Source organism: Quercus suber, unplaced genomic scaffold (assembly GCF_002906115.3).
Source record: "Quercus suber isolate HL8 unplaced genomic scaffold, Cork oak 2.0 scaffold_674, whole genome shotgun sequence".
NCBI classification, from domain to species: domain Eukaryota; kingdom Viridiplantae; phylum Streptophyta; class Magnoliopsida; order Fagales; family Fagaceae; genus Quercus; species Quercus suber.
The window spans coordinates 63,747-83,588 of NW_027070115.1; the positions used below are offsets into that span (position 1 = coordinate 63,747).

The window sequence follows — 19,842 nt, forward strand, 5'->3', positions numbered from 1 at the left end:
ATATATATATATATCTATATATATTTTAGAATACTGCTACAGTAATATTCTAAAATAATTTGCAATACTGGGATATAGCATTCTCTGATACAAAGCATTTTGAGGCTAAAAATGCTAAATTCCCCCTATATATGGCATTAGCATTCTCCAATGCTAATGCTCTTAGCATACCTTCTTTAAAAAAAAAAAAAAAAAAAATCAGTGAGCAGGTTTTATGCAATAGAGTAGTTGCTAGAGCCTTAATTGAGCTTCATAAGAGCTAGTTTTATTTTCATTTAGTTTTTACTTTCCATTTTAGTAGTTTTTGCGCTCAACTTTGTAGAGATGTTCGCATATATGAATCAACAGTTGAGCGTTGGAACTTTCAATGTAACAGGGGATTTTAGTGTGTGAACTTGTGGTATATTCCAAATTGATGATGTTTGTTATAATTTGGAGAAAAATATTAGATAACCTATTTATCAACAACAAAGAGACAATTTTTTGTTCACAGGTTTACTTTGGTTCATATTAATATCATGATTCCCAGATCCGAACCGTTCAATAAACTGTAAAAAGAAAAGGTCCAAGGTTTTCAAGGTTGGACTAAGATCGAATCGTGATCAAACTGTAATGACATCATAATTAATTTAATAATTAATTATAATATAAATTAATATATTAAATTAATAAAAATTGAAAAATTACCTTAAATAGTTCCAAATATTTGACTACTCAATCCAATAAACCTTTTTATTTTATTTTTATGGAACCCAATATAAAAGTTAATAGACATTTCCAATGAAATTAATTGGAAACAAAAATTAATTGACATTTCCAGTTTTTCAAAAAAGAAAAAACTTGAACAGTGGCGGGCCTGGCGGCAGTGGTTACTAGTTTGTCTCCCACTAAACTTTTGTTGAGAGACCCAAGGCTCTGGTACTTTACCTATTCTCCCATGAAATTTTAAAAATAAAATATAAACTAAAGCTAGAAGCCTAGAAGAGTGAGAAAGGAAAACATTGTTTTGTCCACCGGATTAAAATCGAAGCCCAAAATATAGGTTGTAGTTGACAGTCAGGTTGAGTAAATGAGAACGCAAAAACAAGAAATAACAAGAGAATAGAGGAAGACAGAGAAATGAAAGAAAGATGTGACTAAATGGAAATTAAAAGAGAAATGAGTGAATAAAGCACAATGGACTTCGGAAACAACCTTTCTTTTACATGACTGGCAGTGTTCATAAAAATAAAAACCCCTATTTAGTCTTTACACGAACGTTTCGTTCCTTGACTGACTGTGTCTCTAAAAGTGACCGACAATCCCTCGCGTTTCCAGTTTTCAAATCCAAAGTGGGAACGTATATATGCTTTGAGGAACATCGAAAGAAACTAGGAAAGTCCTAAAAAGTAGTCATAAAGCAAGTTAGCAACATCATATGACATTGCTCGAAAAAAACTAAGAAAGTGCTAAAAAGTAAAATTATATGCAATCCAACAAAGTTCCACAAACAACGAAGACAAAAAAACCTGGGCACTTTGTCTTGATTAGCACTCTTTCCACTTAAAGAAAATAGAAAATTGAAAGAAATATCTAAAGAAAAGTCAGGCTCATAAATAATCTTTGTTACATTAAAAAACATAAAACATGCTTCAAGTTTCAATTGCTTGTACCCTGCACCAAACGTGGTTGTTGTACCTTGTGCTTCAAAAATTTTGTTTTCAAATGATTATGGAGTAGGGAGAATGGGAGAAGTAGTCTCTTTTGCCTATTTTCCAACATAAAAAACCTATCCATTCTGAAGCCCAATGATCCAATCATCAACATCAAGGCAACAATCATAAAAATCTAAGACTAAAAGAGAATTGAAAGAGGAAATTGAAGATGCGTCTCAAAATTAAGTTTAAGGCAGAAGAAAAAGAAAGAAAAAAGCTACATATTACCTATACAAATATTAGGCAATATACACTTTCTATCAAAAAAAAAACAAAAAAGATAAAGAAAAAGGATGATGATTACAATTAAGGATGATACAGAAGAGTTTGCATGAGGTCCAAACCAAATTAAAACCAAATACATGAAACCAAATACCAAGGGCAACTCATAAAAATAAAAGGAAACGTAAAGTTATGTAATATGTAAAAGGGTAAAAGAGTGTTCTTTCTTTGTATTTCTATATTCAAATTGACCATTTGAAATATACACAAATTCTAGTGTAAAATAGTATTTCAATTTTGAACAACTAAAGATTAACATAGAAACGTTGAGGAAGAAAATATAAAAAAGATTGAGTACTAAGAAAATTATCTCTACTTATGCCTCAAAGTGAAACAGAGTGAGAGGAAGAGAAAACATTTATTGATGTCTTGTTTTGGCAATTGGGTTGTAGTTAAAAAATAAAAAAATAAAAAAATGTATATGGTAATACCTAAATTTACGGATGAGAAGTTATAGTAGGAGTGTTTTTTTTTTTTTTAATTCAAAATAAAGAAGAAGGGAATCAAAAAAAAAAAAAAAAAAAACATAACAAAAAATTGAAAAATTAAAATGTGAGAGTAAGGAAACCATAAATTAAAAAAAAAAAAATACAAGAAACAAACAAACAAAAAAACAAAAACAAAAACAAAAACAAACAAACAAACAAACATTCGGTTAAGAACTTAAGACTTGATAAATCAAATATCTAAATAAAGAGTGTTTCTATTTTGTAAGGAATGTTTTAGTGGGAGTTCGAGATATAATTTTATTGGATTATGCTTCGATTTTGTCTCTACTTAAACTTAAGAGTGTAGAGGTATTTTTAAACTAACAAAATATCCATTCCAAACTGGGAAAGTCTCTTAAATAGTAATATAGATAAATATAAAACAGTAAAATAATGTGTTAGAGACAAGTCAAAAAAAAAAAAAAACACTCCTACTATAACTTCTCATCCGTAAATTTAGGTATTACCATATACATTTTTTTATTTTTTTATTTTTTAACTACAACCCAATTGCCAAAACAAGACATCAATAAATGTTTTCTCTTCCTCTCACTCTGTTTCACTTTGAGGCATAAGTAGAGATAATTTTCTTAGTACTCAATCTTTTTTATATTTTCTTCCTCAACGTTTCTATGTTAATCTTTAGTTGTTCAAAATTGAAATACTATTTTACACTAGAATTTGTGTATATTTCAAATGGTCAATTTGAATATAGAAATACAAAGAAAGAACACTCTTTTACCCTTTTACATATTACATAACTTTACGTTTCCTTTTATTTTTATGAGTTGCCCTTGGTATTTGGTTTCATGTATTTGGTTTTAATTTGGTTTGGACCTCATGCAAACTCTTCTGTATCATCCTTAATTGTAATCATCATCCTTTTTCTTTATCTTTTTTGTTTTTTTTTTGATAGAAAGTGTATATTGCCTAATATTTGTATAGGTAATATGTAGCTTTTTTCTTTCTTTTTCTTCTGCCTTAAACTTAATTTTGAGACGCATCTTCAATTTCCTCTTTCAATTCTCTTTTAGTCTTAGATTTTTATGATTGTTGCCTTGATGTTGATGATTGGATCATTGGGCTTCAGAATGGATAGGTTTTTTATGTTGGAAAATAGGCAAAAGAGACTACTTCTCCCATTCTCCCTACTCCATAATCATTTGAAAACAAAATTTTTGAAGCACAAGGTACAACAACCACGTTTGGTGCAGGGTACAAGCAATTGAAACTTGAAGCATGTTTTATGTTTTTTAATGTAACAAAGATTATTTATGAGCCTGACTTTTCTTTAGATATTTCTTTCAATTTTCTATTTTCTTTAAGTGGAAAGAGTGCTAATCAAGACAAAGTGCCCAGGTTTTTTTGTCTTCGTTGTTTGTGGAACTTTGTTGGATTGCATATAATTTTACTTTTTAGCACTTTCTTAGTTTTTTTCGAGCAATGTCATATGATGTTGCTAACTTGCTTTATGACTACTTTTTAGGACTTTCCTAGTTTCTTTCGATGTTCCTCAAAGCATATATACGTTCCCACTTTGGATTTGAAAACTGGAAACGCGAGGGATTGTCGGTCACTTTTAGAGACACAGTCAGTCAAGGAACGAAACGTTCGTGTAAAGACTAAATAGGGGTTTTTATTTTTATGAACACTGCCAGTCATGTAAAAGAAAGGTTGTTTCCGAAGTCCATTGTGCTTTATTCACTCATTTCTCTTTTAATTTCCATTTAGTCACATCTTTCTTTCATTTCTCTGTCTTCCTCTATTCTCTTGTTATTTCTTGTTTTTGCGTTCTCATTTACTCAACCTGACTGTCAACTACAACCTATATTTTGGGCTTCGATTTTAATCCGGTGGACAAAACAATGTTTTCCTTTCTCACTCTTCTAGGCTTCTAGCTTTAGTTTATATTTTATTTTTAAAATTTCATGGGAGAATAGGTAAAGTACCAGAGCCTTGGGTCTCTCAACAAAAGTTTAGTGGGAGACAAACTAGTAGGGGTGTGCAAAAAACCGAAGAACCGAAAAAACCGCTTCAAACCGGCCGAAACCGAATCAAAATTTCGGTTCGGTTTCGGTTCGGTTCGGTTTCGGTTTTATTTCGTAAAAACCGAAAAGTTCGGTTCGGTTTTCGATTGTAAATTTTAATACACCGAACCGACCGAACCGAACCGAAATATATTATTATATATTATTATTTTATATTTTATATTTTTGACTGAAAAATGTAGGATTGTATTAAATAAAAGTACAAATGTTCTAAAGGAGTATAAAAACTGGCAGATAATATTCCAAGCCTGACATGCTAAATGACTTGGCGTAAGAACAAGGACATGCTAACCAATATAATACTCCAACCTTGACAAGACAATATATAATACTGAAGCATTGGCAGGAAAAGGCTGCCAAAATCAAATAAATTATATCCTTTGGTCGGCCATCAACGTTTGGTATTCATAAAGGAAAGATATATATATATATATATATATTTTGGGTCAAAACAGGAGAGATTTTATACCACGTAAAACAGCCTCCGGGTGAGTTTGTTCCATCTCTGAGCTGTGCTTAAATATATAATATCTCGTAAATATTGACTCTGACTCAGTGAGATATGCTTTGGCTATTCTCAAAAAATAAAAGAAAGATATGCTTTGGCTGTAGCTTTGTGTTGGGCAGTGAACCTCCATCAACCATCATTTTATTTTAATAAAAGTCAGTGGTTAACAGTTGGGTAGTGGGCATCCATCCTTTCATTTCAAAATTCAAATTATCCGGTTAAGTAAATAGAGCATTTTAAAACCTATTAAATTAATCACCTATAATTAAACTAATTAAATATATAATTAAACTAAAACTAATTAAAGTATAAAATCAAAAGTTGAAAAATCCCACCTACATACTTCACATTTTTCAGATTTCACTCTCACTTTCCTCTCTCTCACGTTCAGCCTTCAAATAGCCTAACTTTGGCTTCCACTCCACACTTCCTCTCACGCCAATCTGCCACCGCCGCCTCCACTCACCACCCTCCCCACGCCACCCTCTCTTCTCGCAGTGACTGTGGCTGTGCGACGAAAATGGCATCAGCAGCGGGGTCTCCACCATCGTCGCCACTCCAAGACAACGTCGACGCCGAGCGCCGCCTCCGGGAAGCTGAGGACCATCTCTACGAAGCCATAGAGGAGCTCCAAATCTGCTTGATCATTGGCTTCTCATCTCAAGAGTCAAGACTCAAAGTGAGTCTCTTTTGAAAATCTTGATACCCTCTTTCTGTTTTGTGTTTTGGATTTTGTTGAATACTAAATCTGAATACACTGTTGCCATTGCCGCCGTTAGATCAACGTTTCCTCCATCCTTGATCAAAACCCAGACACTGCCGATCACCCCGATCACCAAAAAAAAAAAAAAAACCCAGATCAAAACCCAAACACCGCCGCCACTGCCACTGCTAGATCAACGTTTCCTCCATCCCCGATCAAACCCCAAACACCACCGTCACTACCGTCGCTAGATCAACCTAGCTCAACCCGATCAAAACCCAGACATCGGCGAGAATCACAACCCAGATCAACGTTTCCTCCACTATGACGTGTGATGTTGATGTTGGGAGGAAGATATTGTTTGGGTCTAAAGAGAGGAGAGAGTAGATGAGAAAGAGAGAAGGAAGAGAGAGAAGAGAACATGAATAATGATAGAAGAGAGAGAGATTCCAGAGGTGAAGAGCTTAAAATATATATATATATATATATATGGGGGGTAAAAGCCCAGACATACCTATTGGGCCGGGGGCCCTGTATTGAGGAGTACTATACATTCGAAAAGGAATAGCGGGTCGGGGTAGAATTCATCTGAATGCAACTGACCCAGAAGTGTAGGAAGAGTAACATCCGAAGAAGTCACCTTTTGTCCGAAGAGGTTATACTCCTCGGACGCTAATAGTCTTGACCAAACCAACAAATGGGAAGTCCGAATGAACTTTCTGGCAATCCCAATGATAAGGTAAGATCTGGGCATACCTAGGGATGATAAGGACGAGAAAATATCTCAAAGAAAAGCTGTCACCACCGCATTAAATGCACTGCAGCTGCTTTTCTGGCCGCATTAATGTGGAGAAGACCCCTGAACAGTGTAGTCTCAGCTACTACCACTCACGGAGGGGTAAAGAGAATACCTGATGGGACATCCACTCAAGAGCATGCTTAGATGAAGAACAAGTGGACGATGAAGATGATGGGAGAGGGTGCTATATAAGTAGAAGAGGTCTCTAATAAGGAGGGAGGAGAAAAAAGAGAGGATAGAAGGAGGAGATAATTTTACTGTAGCTCCAAGAGTTGTAATCATCTTTCATCCAATAACACATCTCTTCGGACACACATTTGTTAAGCAAGAGGAGCGTGATCTTGTGTCAAATGAATCCTTAAACATCATAACTAATCACTGTTTAATTCGCAATCAGCCCAGCTTTTTCGCCCACTCTCTACAAATTCATTGTCTGGGGTTCATTGGGCTCGTAATCCATCCTTCTTGAGCTTGGGCTACAAAGCCAGACCCTACAATATATATATATATATCTATATATTTTAGAATACTGCTACAGTAATATTCTAAAATAATTTGCAATACTGGGATATAGCATTCTCTGATACAAAGCATTTTGAGGCTAAAAATGCTAAATTCCCCCTATATATGGCATTAGCATTCTCCAATGCTAATGCTCTTAGCATACCTTCTTTAAAAAAAAAAAAAAAAAAAATCAGTGAGCAGGTTTTATGCAATAGAGTAGTTGCTAGAGCCTTAATTGAGCTTCATAAGAGCTAGTTTTATTTTCATTTAGTTTTTACTTTCCATTTTAGTAGTTTTTGCGCTCAACTTTGTAGAGATGTTCGCATATATGAATCAACAGTTGAGCGTTGGAACTTTCAATGTAACAGGGGATTTTAGTGTGTGAACTTGTGGTATATTCCAAATTGATGATGTTTGTTATAATTTGGAGAAAAATATTAGATAACCTATTTATCAACAACAAAGAGACAATTTTTTGTTCACAGGTTTACTTTGGTTCATATTAATATCATGATTCCCAGATCCGAACCGTTCAATAAACTGTAAAAAGAAAAGGTCCAAGGTTTTCAAGGTTGGACTAAGATCGAATCGTGATCAAACTGTAATGACATCATAATTAATTTAATAATTAATTATAATATAAATTAATATATTAAATTAATAAAAATTGAAAAATTACCTTAAATAGTTCCAAATATTTGACTACTCAATCCAATAAACCTTTTTATTTTATTTTTATGGAACCCAATATAAAAGTTAATAGACATTTCCAATGAAATTAATTGGAAACAAAAATTAATTGACATTTCCAGTTTTTCAAAAAAGAAAAAACTTGAACAGTGGCGGGCCTGGCGGCAGTGGTTACTAGTTTGTAGGGCTGTAATCGGTTCGGTTCGGTCGGTTTTTTTTTATCTGGCCAACCAAAACCGAAATTTTCGGTTTGTAAAAGTCGCAACCGAAACCGACCGAAATAGATGAAAAACCGTCGGTTTCGGTTTGTTTCGGTTTCGGTCGGTTTTTCAGTCGGGTTCGGTTTTTGGGCCTGGAGTTTGGGCTAGTTGGGCTTTGGTTTTTTCCCAAAAATTCTGTTTGGGCTAAAAAAAAAAATGCAGTATTCAGTATGTTGTTACTACAAAACAGAGATTCAGCCAAGCACATGGTTATAGTTTTTCAAATCCCTAACTTTATTTGCAAATAAAACTTGAAAAAATAAACATCTTGATCTTGATTCACTATTTTCAAAGCCATAACTTTATTGATTTAGCTGGGTTTTGATCGGGGTTGGTCTCGGGTTTTTTTTTTTTTTTTTCCTCCTATTGTGATTAGGGTTGATCAGTGATGTCTGGGTTTTTGTCCCAGTGGTATTTTGGTGGGCCTGGTGGAGCCACGGTGGGATTTCAGTTGTTTTGGTGGTGATTGATGATGGTGGAGGCGTGGCCTGATTGACTGATGATGATGATTGGGGTTGTTTTGGTTGTTTTGATGGTGATGGGATTTTGGTGGGTTTTGATCGGGGTTGACCGGCAGTGTATGATGAGAGGCTGAAGCAGTTAGGTTGAAGCATTTTGGTGGTGGTGGTGGTGTGGTGATTGATGATGGTGGAGCCGTGGAGGTGGTGGTGTGGCAATAGATGATATAGAGTTTGTTGAGGTTCAAAATTGCTCACAGTCTAAGGCCCAAAGAAATAGCACATTGGGCCAATTTCATGGAAATGAAGCTAGAGAAAATAAAAAAGGAGCTGGGTTCGCGTAATGAAGAAAAGAGAAAAAGAAAGAAGAAAAGGGTGGGAGGTCCAAAGGATTGGGATCCAAAGACCCATGGAAGAACAGAATTTAAAATACATAAAGCAACAGAAAGGCCCAACCGGCCAGGATCTTTAAACCAAAAGGAGCCCAATAAAAAGAGTTAGGCCGGGATCCCAGAAGTCACCAGAGTCCGGGGATTCCTGGGATGTACAACAAGGTATAAGTAAAATTGAAGCAGGTTCAAAAGAGGGATAAAAGACAAAGAACATGCGGGTCTCATGCGCCCATACAGGCAATGGGATCAGAAAGTACAGAAGCAAAAGATGCATGAATGAAAGAGCTGTGCCCTAAGGTCCCCAGAATGGGAAAACCATAAAAAAGGTAACTGGAAGGGAGCTTCCAACCCAACAGTAAAAAATTCCAATTATTCGAGAAAATGACAAGGATGGAGGGCAACCAAAAGCTGGAATGGTGAAAGAAAGGGCCAAAATGGATGAAGATCAGCGACCTGAAGGGACCTTGAAATGGAAAATCAGCTATGGGGCTTTCAACTTGGTTGCACCTAAAGGAAGAAGTTATGAGAAAAAGGTAAACAACTAGCCCCTGAGCCAAACTGACACAGCACAAACTCTAAGGGGCAAAAGAGAGAAATTACTGGTACTCTGGAACCCTAGAGCTGCACTATAAAAGAAGGAGGAAGTCCTTGCTAAGGGGCATTCAGATTGAGGGACTCATTGATTTTTTATTCAAGCATTCGTCGCCATTTTTCTGGGTTTCTAGAAAAGTCACAGAGCCATAGAAAGGACTCTATAGAGTAAAGGAAAATAGAGGAACTGCTCTCGGTATCCCCTAAACAACCACTATAGCACGTACTCGGATTCAAAAAATTCAAACTTTGCAAGTCTTTGAAACTTGAGTAGCTATCAAAGTCTGTAATTTTTGAACTTAATTGAACCTTATATCACATCTTAGTGAGCATTGTAATCATAACTAAAGAAAATTTATAAAATATCTCTCATTGATTAAAAAAAAGATTAAAAAAATAATATTTTAATAAAAATAGAGTTTTGGGACGTGGGAGGTAGTGTAAAATGGTATGATATAATGATAAAGTGACTTTTTGGAATGGTAAAATAGAGTAGAATTAGAATTTGCTGATGCTAATGCTCTAACAGAGCTCAATAAAAGGGTTTAAGTGGTATGAGTTATAAAGAATGCATAAACACATGAAAATTAGAAAAATTTCTTAATACGTGACTTCTTTGAGCACACACAATTTTTCATGAGCTTTATTAAAAAAAAAAAAAAAAAAAAATCTTTAGATAGCTTTGAAAAATAATTTGCATACTTTCTCTAAAGATATATCTCATTAGATTCAGAAATCATTTTCCTTAATTTTTTTTTTTTTTTTTTTGCTAGATAAGATAGAATTTCATCCTATTGAGTCTGCTCTATGATGATTACTTTTTATTATCAAGCCAAGATACTGATTGATTTTAATTGTAGGCGGGGTTTAAACGTCGAATCTCTTATTTGACAATAAAAGACTTTACTGATTAAGTTAGTTGAAAGCCTAGAACCCACAATTTTTTTTTTTTTTTTTTTTTTACATTGTCTATTGAAAAAACCTCGGTCTTGAAAACTTCTTAACTTCATAAGAATCTCATCATAATCATACTTCCATGAATTAACATCACAAAACACGTTTCCTCAATTGTTAGTAATTAAATAATTAGTAATTTCCTTTACCATAACATGAAACATAATTACTCTTAATATTACTTTTGTTACTCACACTTTATATATATAACTTGTAATCCCATAGACCACTGGATTTGCATTGTATACTCAAAATTAGCACATGTTAAAACTTCAAATTCGTCATACATAAGTAAATGAGCATTCATATCTAAATTAATATATAAAGGATATACACTTCAAGGTAAATGATTTCACCTCTCAATTTTATGTCCATATACTAGGTAGGAATTAACAAGAGATAACCCATAGGTCCACTCTAGATTGCCTCCTCTTTGCTGATTCCTTTTTTGTTTACATTTTGATATGGTTTTTGAAATACTGTCATATTGGGAAGGAGAGAAAATCTCATAATCACATCCTTAATTGCTTTCCAAGCAACAATTTGAGAATAAGACAATAAATAAGTAAACATTAGTATAGAGGAAAATATTGAGAACAAATTCTAGGAAAGAGGGAAAAGAGTGAAAAGCAGGAGAAAGCATTTCATAAGTTGGGTGTTTAATTTAATTAAGGAAAAAGTTTAGGAATGCAACTTTTAATACAATTATGGGTTGATTGTGGGTGACGTAGAAAAGTGGTGAATTCATATGAAAATGAGTGTCCAAAACTTACAATTAGGAGGTGACCAAAATTCATATGAATATATATGTATGTGTGGGTGTGTGTGTGTGTTATGGTATAGATTTTCATCTAGTCTAACACATTAAATGCTGCTTATGCTTTTGTGCTTGGCAGTTGCTTTGAATCCGAAACTCAATTTATCAAAAGAATTATAAAAGAGATATCAAGTATCACATCAAATCGGACACAACTATTTGTCACTAAATATCCAGTTGGAATAGATTCTCATGTGGAAGAGATAGAATTGCTTTTGGATACAAAGTCAAATGGTGTTCGCATGCTAGGGATTCATGGTCTTAGGGGAGTAGGTAAAACTACAATTGCAAAAGCTGTTTATAATAGAATTTTTGATCGTTTTGATAGGAGCTACTTTCTAGAGTATGTTAGAGAAAAGTCATAGACAACCAATGGCATAATCCAACTACAAGAGAAACTTCTTTCTATGATATTACAAGACACATATTTAAAGGTGAGCAATGTTCCCAAAGGAATTGAACTGATAATGGATAGGCTTTGTCATACAAGGCTTCTTTTAATTCTTGATGATGTGGATGAATCGAACCAGATAGAAAATTTGCTTGGAAGATATGATTGGTTTAGTTCAGAAAGTAGAATTATTATAACAACAAGAGACAAACAAGTGGTAACCACTCTTGGAAAAAATCATCTAGTTTATGAGGTTAAAAAAATTGAATCAATGTGAAGCTCATGAACTCTTTAGCCTACACACTTTCCAAATGAATAAACCAGATGAAGACTATTTAGAAGTTGCAAAGCAAATTATACATTATGCTAATGGCCCTCCATTAGCACTAAAAATTTAGGTTTTGATTTGTGTGGAAAAAGTATACATGAATGGGAAAATGTATTAGAAAAGTACAAAAACTTTCCTCTCAAAAAAAAAAAAATCAAGAAAAGCTCAAAATAAGTTATGATGGATTGGAAAAAACTGAAAAGGATATTTTTCTCCAGGTTGCTTGTTTTTTCAAGGGATTTGAGAAGGATTACGTTACAAATATACTAGAAACTTGCAATTTATATCCACATTATGGTATTCGAAAACTTATCAATAAGTGTCTCATAACTCTTAATCTATATGGCATATTGTCTATGCATGATTTGTTACAACAAATGGGTAGGGAAATTGTTCAACTAGAATCTGAAAACCCGAAAAATTGTCGCAGGATATGGTGTTATTTTACTTCACTTTTCCTTTTTCCAAAATTTTTTTTTGTTTAAAATTTCAAAATTTTTATGCTTTTTTAAAAATGATATAATTGAACTTATTTGTTTTATTCTTTGTTCAATTAGGGATCTGATAAAATTCAAGCAATGATATTGCATTCACCTAAATCAGTAACCATGAAATTACAGAGTGAACCTTTTGAAATGATGAAAAATCTTAAATTTCTTTTAGTTGAAAATGTACACATTTGTGAAGAATTCAAAATATCTCCCTAATGGGTTATGGTTACTTGAATGGCATGAATTTCCTTTTTTCCCCTGGCCATCTAAATATTATCCTCAAAAGCTTGTTGCACTCAATGTGAGTTGGAGTAGTCACATTAAAATGGAGACAATATTCAAGCAAGTATGATTATTAGTATTTATGAATGACAATTTCTTTAAATTTTTTTGAATGCTGGCAAAACTAAATTTTCATTTTTTTTTTTAATCTACAGGGTATCCAATTAAAATATTTAAAGCATATCGATCTTCAGGAGTGTGACTCCATTACATAATTACCTAAATTATGTGCCCCAAGCCTAGAGACATTGGACCTTACTGGTTGTAATAAATTAGTTACGATTCATGAGTCTGATGGATTTCTTGATAGGCTACGGGAATTGGACCTCATTGGGTGTGACAGTCTTCAAAATCTTCCAAACAACCTCAAGTTGAAATCGGTCGAAAAGTTTAGTCTTTTTAAATGCCCTATGCTTGAGAAATTTCACAATATTCATCAAGAAATGAAACGTTTAAAGAATTTAGAATTATCTGATAGTGGCATCAGAGGGTTGCCTTCATCAATCGGGTATCTTACTCGGCTTGCTGAATTAAGGCTATATGGTTGCCACAACCTTAGGGATCTTCCAAACAGCATCTACAAATTGCAAATGCTTGAGGTCTTATCTCGTGACACTGCCAAATTGAGACCACTGTGTAATTATTTTGATGGACTTTCTGAATATGGGTTTCTATGCTTTAGAGAACTGAGTTTTGCTAATTGTGGAATCAAATTAGAATTGATGAAGCCCAATTACTTTCCCGTATTGAAAGTTCTAAGTCTCTCACATACACACATGCCCTATTTGTTTTTGACGTAAGTACCTTGTTAGAATTATGGTGTGCACTCTTCTTATAAATTGATGGTCAATTACTTAATTCTAAGCCAGAACTTTGTAGAAAGTCTTCTTTATTTTTTTTATTTATTTATTTTCCTACCATGAGAATAGAATTTTCTTTCTTGATAAATGCCACAAGGGTAGAATTGCCATCAGGCCAAACTACTATTGCCTTTGAGATGCATTACTTGTTTGTAATAAATAATTATAGTAGCAACTAGAATAACCATATATAATTTGAGACGGAGAAACTTAAGATTTGAGGATAAGTTTTTTATGGTTAACTGTAAAAATGATTCATCAATCATTATCATTATAGATGGTAGGAAGAAAGACAGAGTGACATGGTGGATGTAAGAAGCAATTGATAGCGTTCTTGTTTCTTCCATGTAATCAAACACACACACACACGCACACACACACACATAGTACTTCCTCGACTTGCTTTACATACCACCAAAGCTGCTCCAAATCCTTGCCATGAGGACTAAACATGTTGTGAGGTAAGCTGCAAATAGAGCTTCTATGAAGTCCATACTTGTAGAGTTTGTGTTATTTCTTATTTCACCTTTTCATTTTCAGCAAAGGCCATTTGGGCTTTTAAAATGAGGCAGACTCAATTATCTTGAAATTAGCTGGATTTATTCTAATTGTAATGATTTAGAGGAGGAAGTGAGTTTTATAGTCCTTGAAACTTTTTTTCTTTGAACTACATGATTTTTTTTTTTTTTGGGGGTTTTGTTTCTAAAGAACCTTCCCCCATTCTTGATTTTCCTTCTTTTTTTTTTTTCTAAGTTTGTAATATTTATCCGGGACAGTCCTAGATGACCTGTCAAATGTCAATATAGTTAAGCATACATATGAGGATTTCGTGTGGTTAATTGCCTTAGACCTTCTTGTCCAATATAATGTCTTAGATAGATGTTTGTAGCTTTTTGATCCACTGCATGTTTGACTAACTTTTCTACCTGGTTGAACTCTTCTCAATCAGAGTTTCAAATGTGAAGATGATGATACTTTATACTATCCTATGGTGTACCATAACTTTCTATGATATATTCGCTTCCTTTTCAGGTATAACATCCATTTCCTGTAGTTAAATCAAGAAAAGCTCTACCACAATATTGGTTGATTTTCTGCTTTATATTTCACTATAAACCTGTTGACCGTTAGCTCTGTGGGGCATGAAAATTGCATCATTTATGACTAAAATTCCTTTTACATGAACTCAGATATTACACACTTTTTCCTTTATTTTTTTGATTTTACAATATAATTTTGTTGGGATTTAGTCCTTTTATGTGAAGAATTGCAATATAATTTTGCAGGTTTCTCCCTCTCTCTCTCTGCCCCCCGGGCTTTTGGACCCTGAGTGTTTTTTGCTCTTGAATTTTCTATTTGAAGGTAATGCAATGTAAATCTGCTTAATTATTACTTGCTAAAATTGTCTTATTTCGCTAGTGAAGTCATTTTAAAGCACTAATGTCTTTGACTTAAGATGCCAATTGATTACGATAAAGAAACAAACTTGGAAATTGGAATTAAAATCTAAAATGTCCATTTAGAATTGGAAGTAATACAATGACAACTAAGTACCACTAGTGAAGATTTCTGTTGAAAGGAGGAACACAATTAAAATTGTTATGCCATAGTTGAGAACTTGATTTTCAATTTTGATAAGTTGTATTTCTTGATTATTCTTATTAGCTAAAATTTTCAATTACGAACAATGGAAAGGCTAAAACTGTTATGCCTACATTATGCAGAAGCTCTTTAATGGTTGATGTAATCTTCCATTGAAATTCCCAAGTTAGATGAATTGTCTTCAGTTGGGAATTCTACTACTCCATAAAGGACACCTAAATCTGCTACCAGAAAATTTATGGCCACTAATTCTATTCTGTAAGTAAAGTGACACATGCATCTCTCTCTCTCTCTCTCTCTCTCTCTCTTTGCGTCTTTGTCTAACTATCTTTTTCTTGTTCACAGTTATAGCAAATAACTCGAGGAATTTGTTGAGCTTCAGAGTTTGGGACTGAAACCGAGCAGTAGTAGTAGTTACCAAGTAGAGCCATGCTTGACTCATGTTTACAGTGGGTCTTAGCATTGGAAAGGAGAAATAACTTTGAATTTGTAGGAGTTGGAAAAAACAGAACAAGTCATCTTTAGTTTTTGTTGTAGTTAGATTTTGATTTTTGTCAATTGATAGCTAATTATGATTTTGGGCCAGTTGAATATAAAACTACCCTGATTTTAGTCAATTGATAACTAATTAGTTGTAGTATATCATGACATAAGCTTCCACAAATTCAATGACACCATTAGTCTCTCTTTCATGATTTGATCTATAATTCTTTGTGTGAGAATTGTATTTCAAATGTGTGCTATAATGCAATGTGACCTATCATGTTCCTAGAGCTATAGGAGTTGAAGCAACTTCATAAACATGCTCCAAAATTTTGTACCATGCAGCTTCTAATGAATGTCTGTTTGTAAAAATATTCTAAATTATTATGTGGATGTAGCATTACTCATTTACTTATAACTGATGCACAACTTATAATCCAAAGTCCCTCAATGCACAAATAATGAGCTGACATTGGATAGGCAGCTAACATTTGAAGTTCTGAGCATGTTCTATCACTAGATAGGCAGCTACAAGATAACAAGAACCTCATAATAAGGATTTTTGAAATTTTCATTACTGGAAGCACAATTTGAGTAACATATTGACTTGAAAACAAATTTACAAATTAAGGACCCAATCCAAGGGTTTACACGACTCAAACAAAGGCACAACTAACAAGTAACAAATGCCACATAGATGACAGATGTTTTATTTTTATTGTACACTGTAAGATAACACATTGCCACAAAAGATCGTTCCAAGTTTTAGACAAATTGATCCAAGTATTCATCCACAGTGGTGTATTTCACCTCTGGATAAAGTTCTGAAGCCTCCACGCCAAAAGAAGCCTCAATCTCAAAGTTTGTAAGATCTCCCTTTACAAAGGCAGAGTGAGCAATGGATAGGTTGAAGTTTAAAGGACTAGAAGACTCTGTAAAAGAGCAAAAATAGGCATCAGATAGTCCAACCATCTATGAAACTCTCAACATTTTCTGGCTAGTACATAGAACTGCTCAAATCAATAGGAGGATTACTTCCTTTTTTATTATATTTATACAATCCAAAATTTTCAATAAGAAATCAAACAATTTATGCACTAATAAATTTTGATGAAGTTAAGTCAGTCATCAACAAATAGTCAGATACAGCTTCTTGGTTACAACTAATGTGTACATAGTCACTTCAAATTAAATTTTTTTAGCGTTGTCTCTAGTATGTGAATCTTTGGTGTTACGGTTAACTGGTTTGACTAACAGTGCAAAGAAATGAAGAAGAAGATTCAACTCTCCTAATAATTATCCTAATTACAAACGAGGTAACAAGGTGTATCCTAACAAATTAGATTGAAAAAACTCACACGTCTAAGGGATCAAGGAGGAGATATATTATCCAAACCAAATTAGATCTATAAGCAAACACTATAAATCAACAGGTGAAATTGTTCTTACTAACCTTGGATTTTCTTCAGAATTTGATCCTCTAAAAGATAAGTCTTCTCAAGGGTCTTGCCAATCTTCTTTTCCCAAAGGGAGACAATCTCATTGATGGACAAAATATTTTCAGGGGGTCTAAGATAGACGATCTTGTTTAAGGTTCTTGGATCGTCCACTGCTTTTATGGTATAAGTCGCAATATCTTCTTCCTTGACAAAAATTACTGTCAACATGGAAAATTACAATTACTTTATCATCTTTAACAAAAGTAGTTGATCTAGTTGACTTACATCTAGTAAATGGCACACACATGCACGCACATACATACATAAGCAAATGAGAAAGTCTCGGCAAGTTTAAAGAGAAAGATAATTGAATTTTATGCTAATACCTTTGGGTTTTCCATCTCCAATTATTTCTACTTTGTCCCTAGGAGGAGCTGTGGCACTCGCAAGTACATTTCCCAAGTTGGGTAAAAAGTAGCCAGCAAAGCCATTGGACACAAGGTAGGTATATGGAATTCCTTCAGCCTCGATTGATCTCCTCACACTGGCCTTGACCCCGAAATAATGTGCAGCTGGCTCGACCGCATGGACACGATCGAAATCAGTTCCAAACTCAGATGGGAAGAACCTCTGAAACCCACCAATATTTCATTGTATATAATGCAAGTTTCTTAATTTCTAGTTTAATTCAAGAATGACTAGCCAAATAGCAAACATAAGAAGTTAAATTGCATATTTGGTCATCAACTTTTGATTTTTGCTTTAACATGCTTCCAAAAAAGTCATTACCACCATTTGGTAGAAGTGAATTACTGACATAATAAACGAAGTTAATGAAGTTGAGGTCAATTTGAGGATGTGGACCTATGACATGGCGTGAATTCCATTCTTCACATCAGTAATTTTCATATAATTATTTTATGGTAATAAATATCTTTTTGAAACAATTTTAAAATAGTGGGGATTGAGGAAATCATTTAAAGTTCAGAACTAAATAAACTACTTTACCAAAAAAAAAAAAAATCAGGAAAAATATTAAAAAGTTTTTTGGAAGATATATGCCTTGCCTTGATATTTCCAGCTTCTTTGATGGCAGCAACAATCTTCACTTGATCAGCCATCTGTTCTGGTGATCCAAGTGCACAGATCACTACATCAACTTGCTTGATTGCCTTCACCAAGCTTTCATGATGATATATGTCCCCCTGTGAAACAATCACATGACTTTCAAGATCGATATACTAAGACAAAGTATTAAACACACACGCAAGTTGTGGAGAACTAGACTTTGTACATACATAGAGAAGTGTCACTCCAGAGCTCTTGAAGCTCTCAATGAGCTTAGACTTTTCAGGATTAGAAGCTGTGTTTCCTCTGACCAATGCAAAAGTGGGGTGCCCAGTTTTCGCACTTTCCTCCACTATGTATTTTCCAATGTATCCAGTCCCTCCAATTATCAAAATCTTGCTTTTTTGAGCCATTCAGAGATAATTTCAAATGATTTCTTAGTGGGTCAATGGGTTAAAGAAAAGCAGAGAGTTAGACCATATATCTTAGTGTCAAACAAAGGACAACAGAGTTCCTTAAATACATAATCAGCAACTGTCGCAGTGACTTCTACTATAGAAAAAAAGAAAAAAGAAAAAGTTCAAACGTAAGTGCTGACGTTCGTGCTAACCTCCAACCGTTCTAGGTTTTTTTAAGAATCTCAGCGACTTTAGAGTAGAGTTTCGTTCCATTAAGTGAATATATATAAAGTCTGTCCAGATATAATTTATTGTTACTAAAAATTGATTATTACTAAAAAATATTGTAACAAAATAATTTTTAAATGTATGAATTGTACCGTGAGACCCATTTTAATATTTTTGTTAATGCGTAAACAGTATATATACAGTGCATGAACAGTGCATACATTGTTTATAAACAGTAAATATTGTCTCTCAAAGTCAACAAATGCAGAAAAAAAAAAAAAAGAGAAAACGCAGACGCCAGATTAATTACTATCCAAACCCACACATAACCCATTTTAATATTTTTTAATGCGTAAACAGTATATACACAGTGCATGAACAATGCATACACTGTTCATAAACAGTAAATATTGTCTCTCAAAGTCAACAAATGCGGAAAAAAAAAAAGAGAAAATGCACTTTGAAAACGCAGACGCCAGATTAATTACTATCTAAACCCACACATAATAGAGTAATTATAAGTTTAAATTGTACCATAAATAAACCTTAGATTATAAATTAAACAAATTTGTACGGCATTGTACAAGGGGAAGGGGAGAGTGCCATTTCTTTTTTTCAAGATTTTGATTTTATTTGGAACTTATTTATGTGAATGCTCTAGTTTTTAACCAAAAAACCAAGTTTAATTTGAAAATTTTCATTAATTATAGAATTATATGAATTTGTTGTTTTTGAAGGCAGATTTATATTATATACTACTTGGAATAAAATTCGTGCAAAATGGATTTTATTTATTTATTAATATACAAAACAACACTAGTCAAGACAAGTGTGAATGCTAATGTGGCTGGATCCAGACTCTACACGTGGGCTAGTTGTGAGGAAAGAAGGGAGAACATTGGCTGAAGCCTGAGGTAGAGCATCTTTGGCTCGTTTCAATGATGAAAAAGTAGGAACCAAAATAAAAGTTTGGTCAAAATGTAAAAATCAAAAGTGCATTCCCTAAATTCTATTTTCTTTTATCTTTTGCCCACAAATCAATAGGCATTCATATGGTTGTAGTATTTTTTTTTTTTCCTCTTTG

The 19,842-nt window shown here is 33.6% G+C and overlaps 1 protein-coding gene and 1 long non-coding RNA gene across 2 annotated transcripts; one reads left to right on the forward strand and one right to left on the reverse strand.

Moving 5' to 3' along the window:
- The first annotated feature begins 14,361 nt into the window (after positions 1-14,361).
- LOC136064365 (uncharacterized) lies at positions 14,362-15,859 on the forward strand. The gene is made up of 4 exons (XR_010625989.1): positions 14,362-14,572; positions 14,827-14,902; positions 15,265-15,400; positions 15,488-15,859. It is a non-coding gene; the product is annotated as an uncharacterized LOC136064365 (long non-coding RNA).
- Positions 15,860-16,172: 313 nt separating this feature from the next.
- LOC112025394 (phenylcoumaran benzylic ether reductase Betv6) lies at positions 16,173-18,635 on the reverse strand. Its single transcript, XM_024058067.2, has 5 exons — positions 18,363-18,635; positions 18,132-18,269; positions 17,451-17,694; positions 17,079-17,282; positions 16,173-16,557 (listed from the first exon to the last, which is right to left on the reverse strand). Exons 1-5 carry the CDS (start codon positions 18,543-18,545, stop codon positions 16,391-16,393), a joined length of 936 nt encoding a protein of 311 aa, XP_023913835.1. The 5' UTR covers positions 18,546-18,635; the 3' UTR covers positions 16,173-16,390.
- Between the last annotated feature and the right edge of the window lie 1,207 nt (positions 18,636-19,842).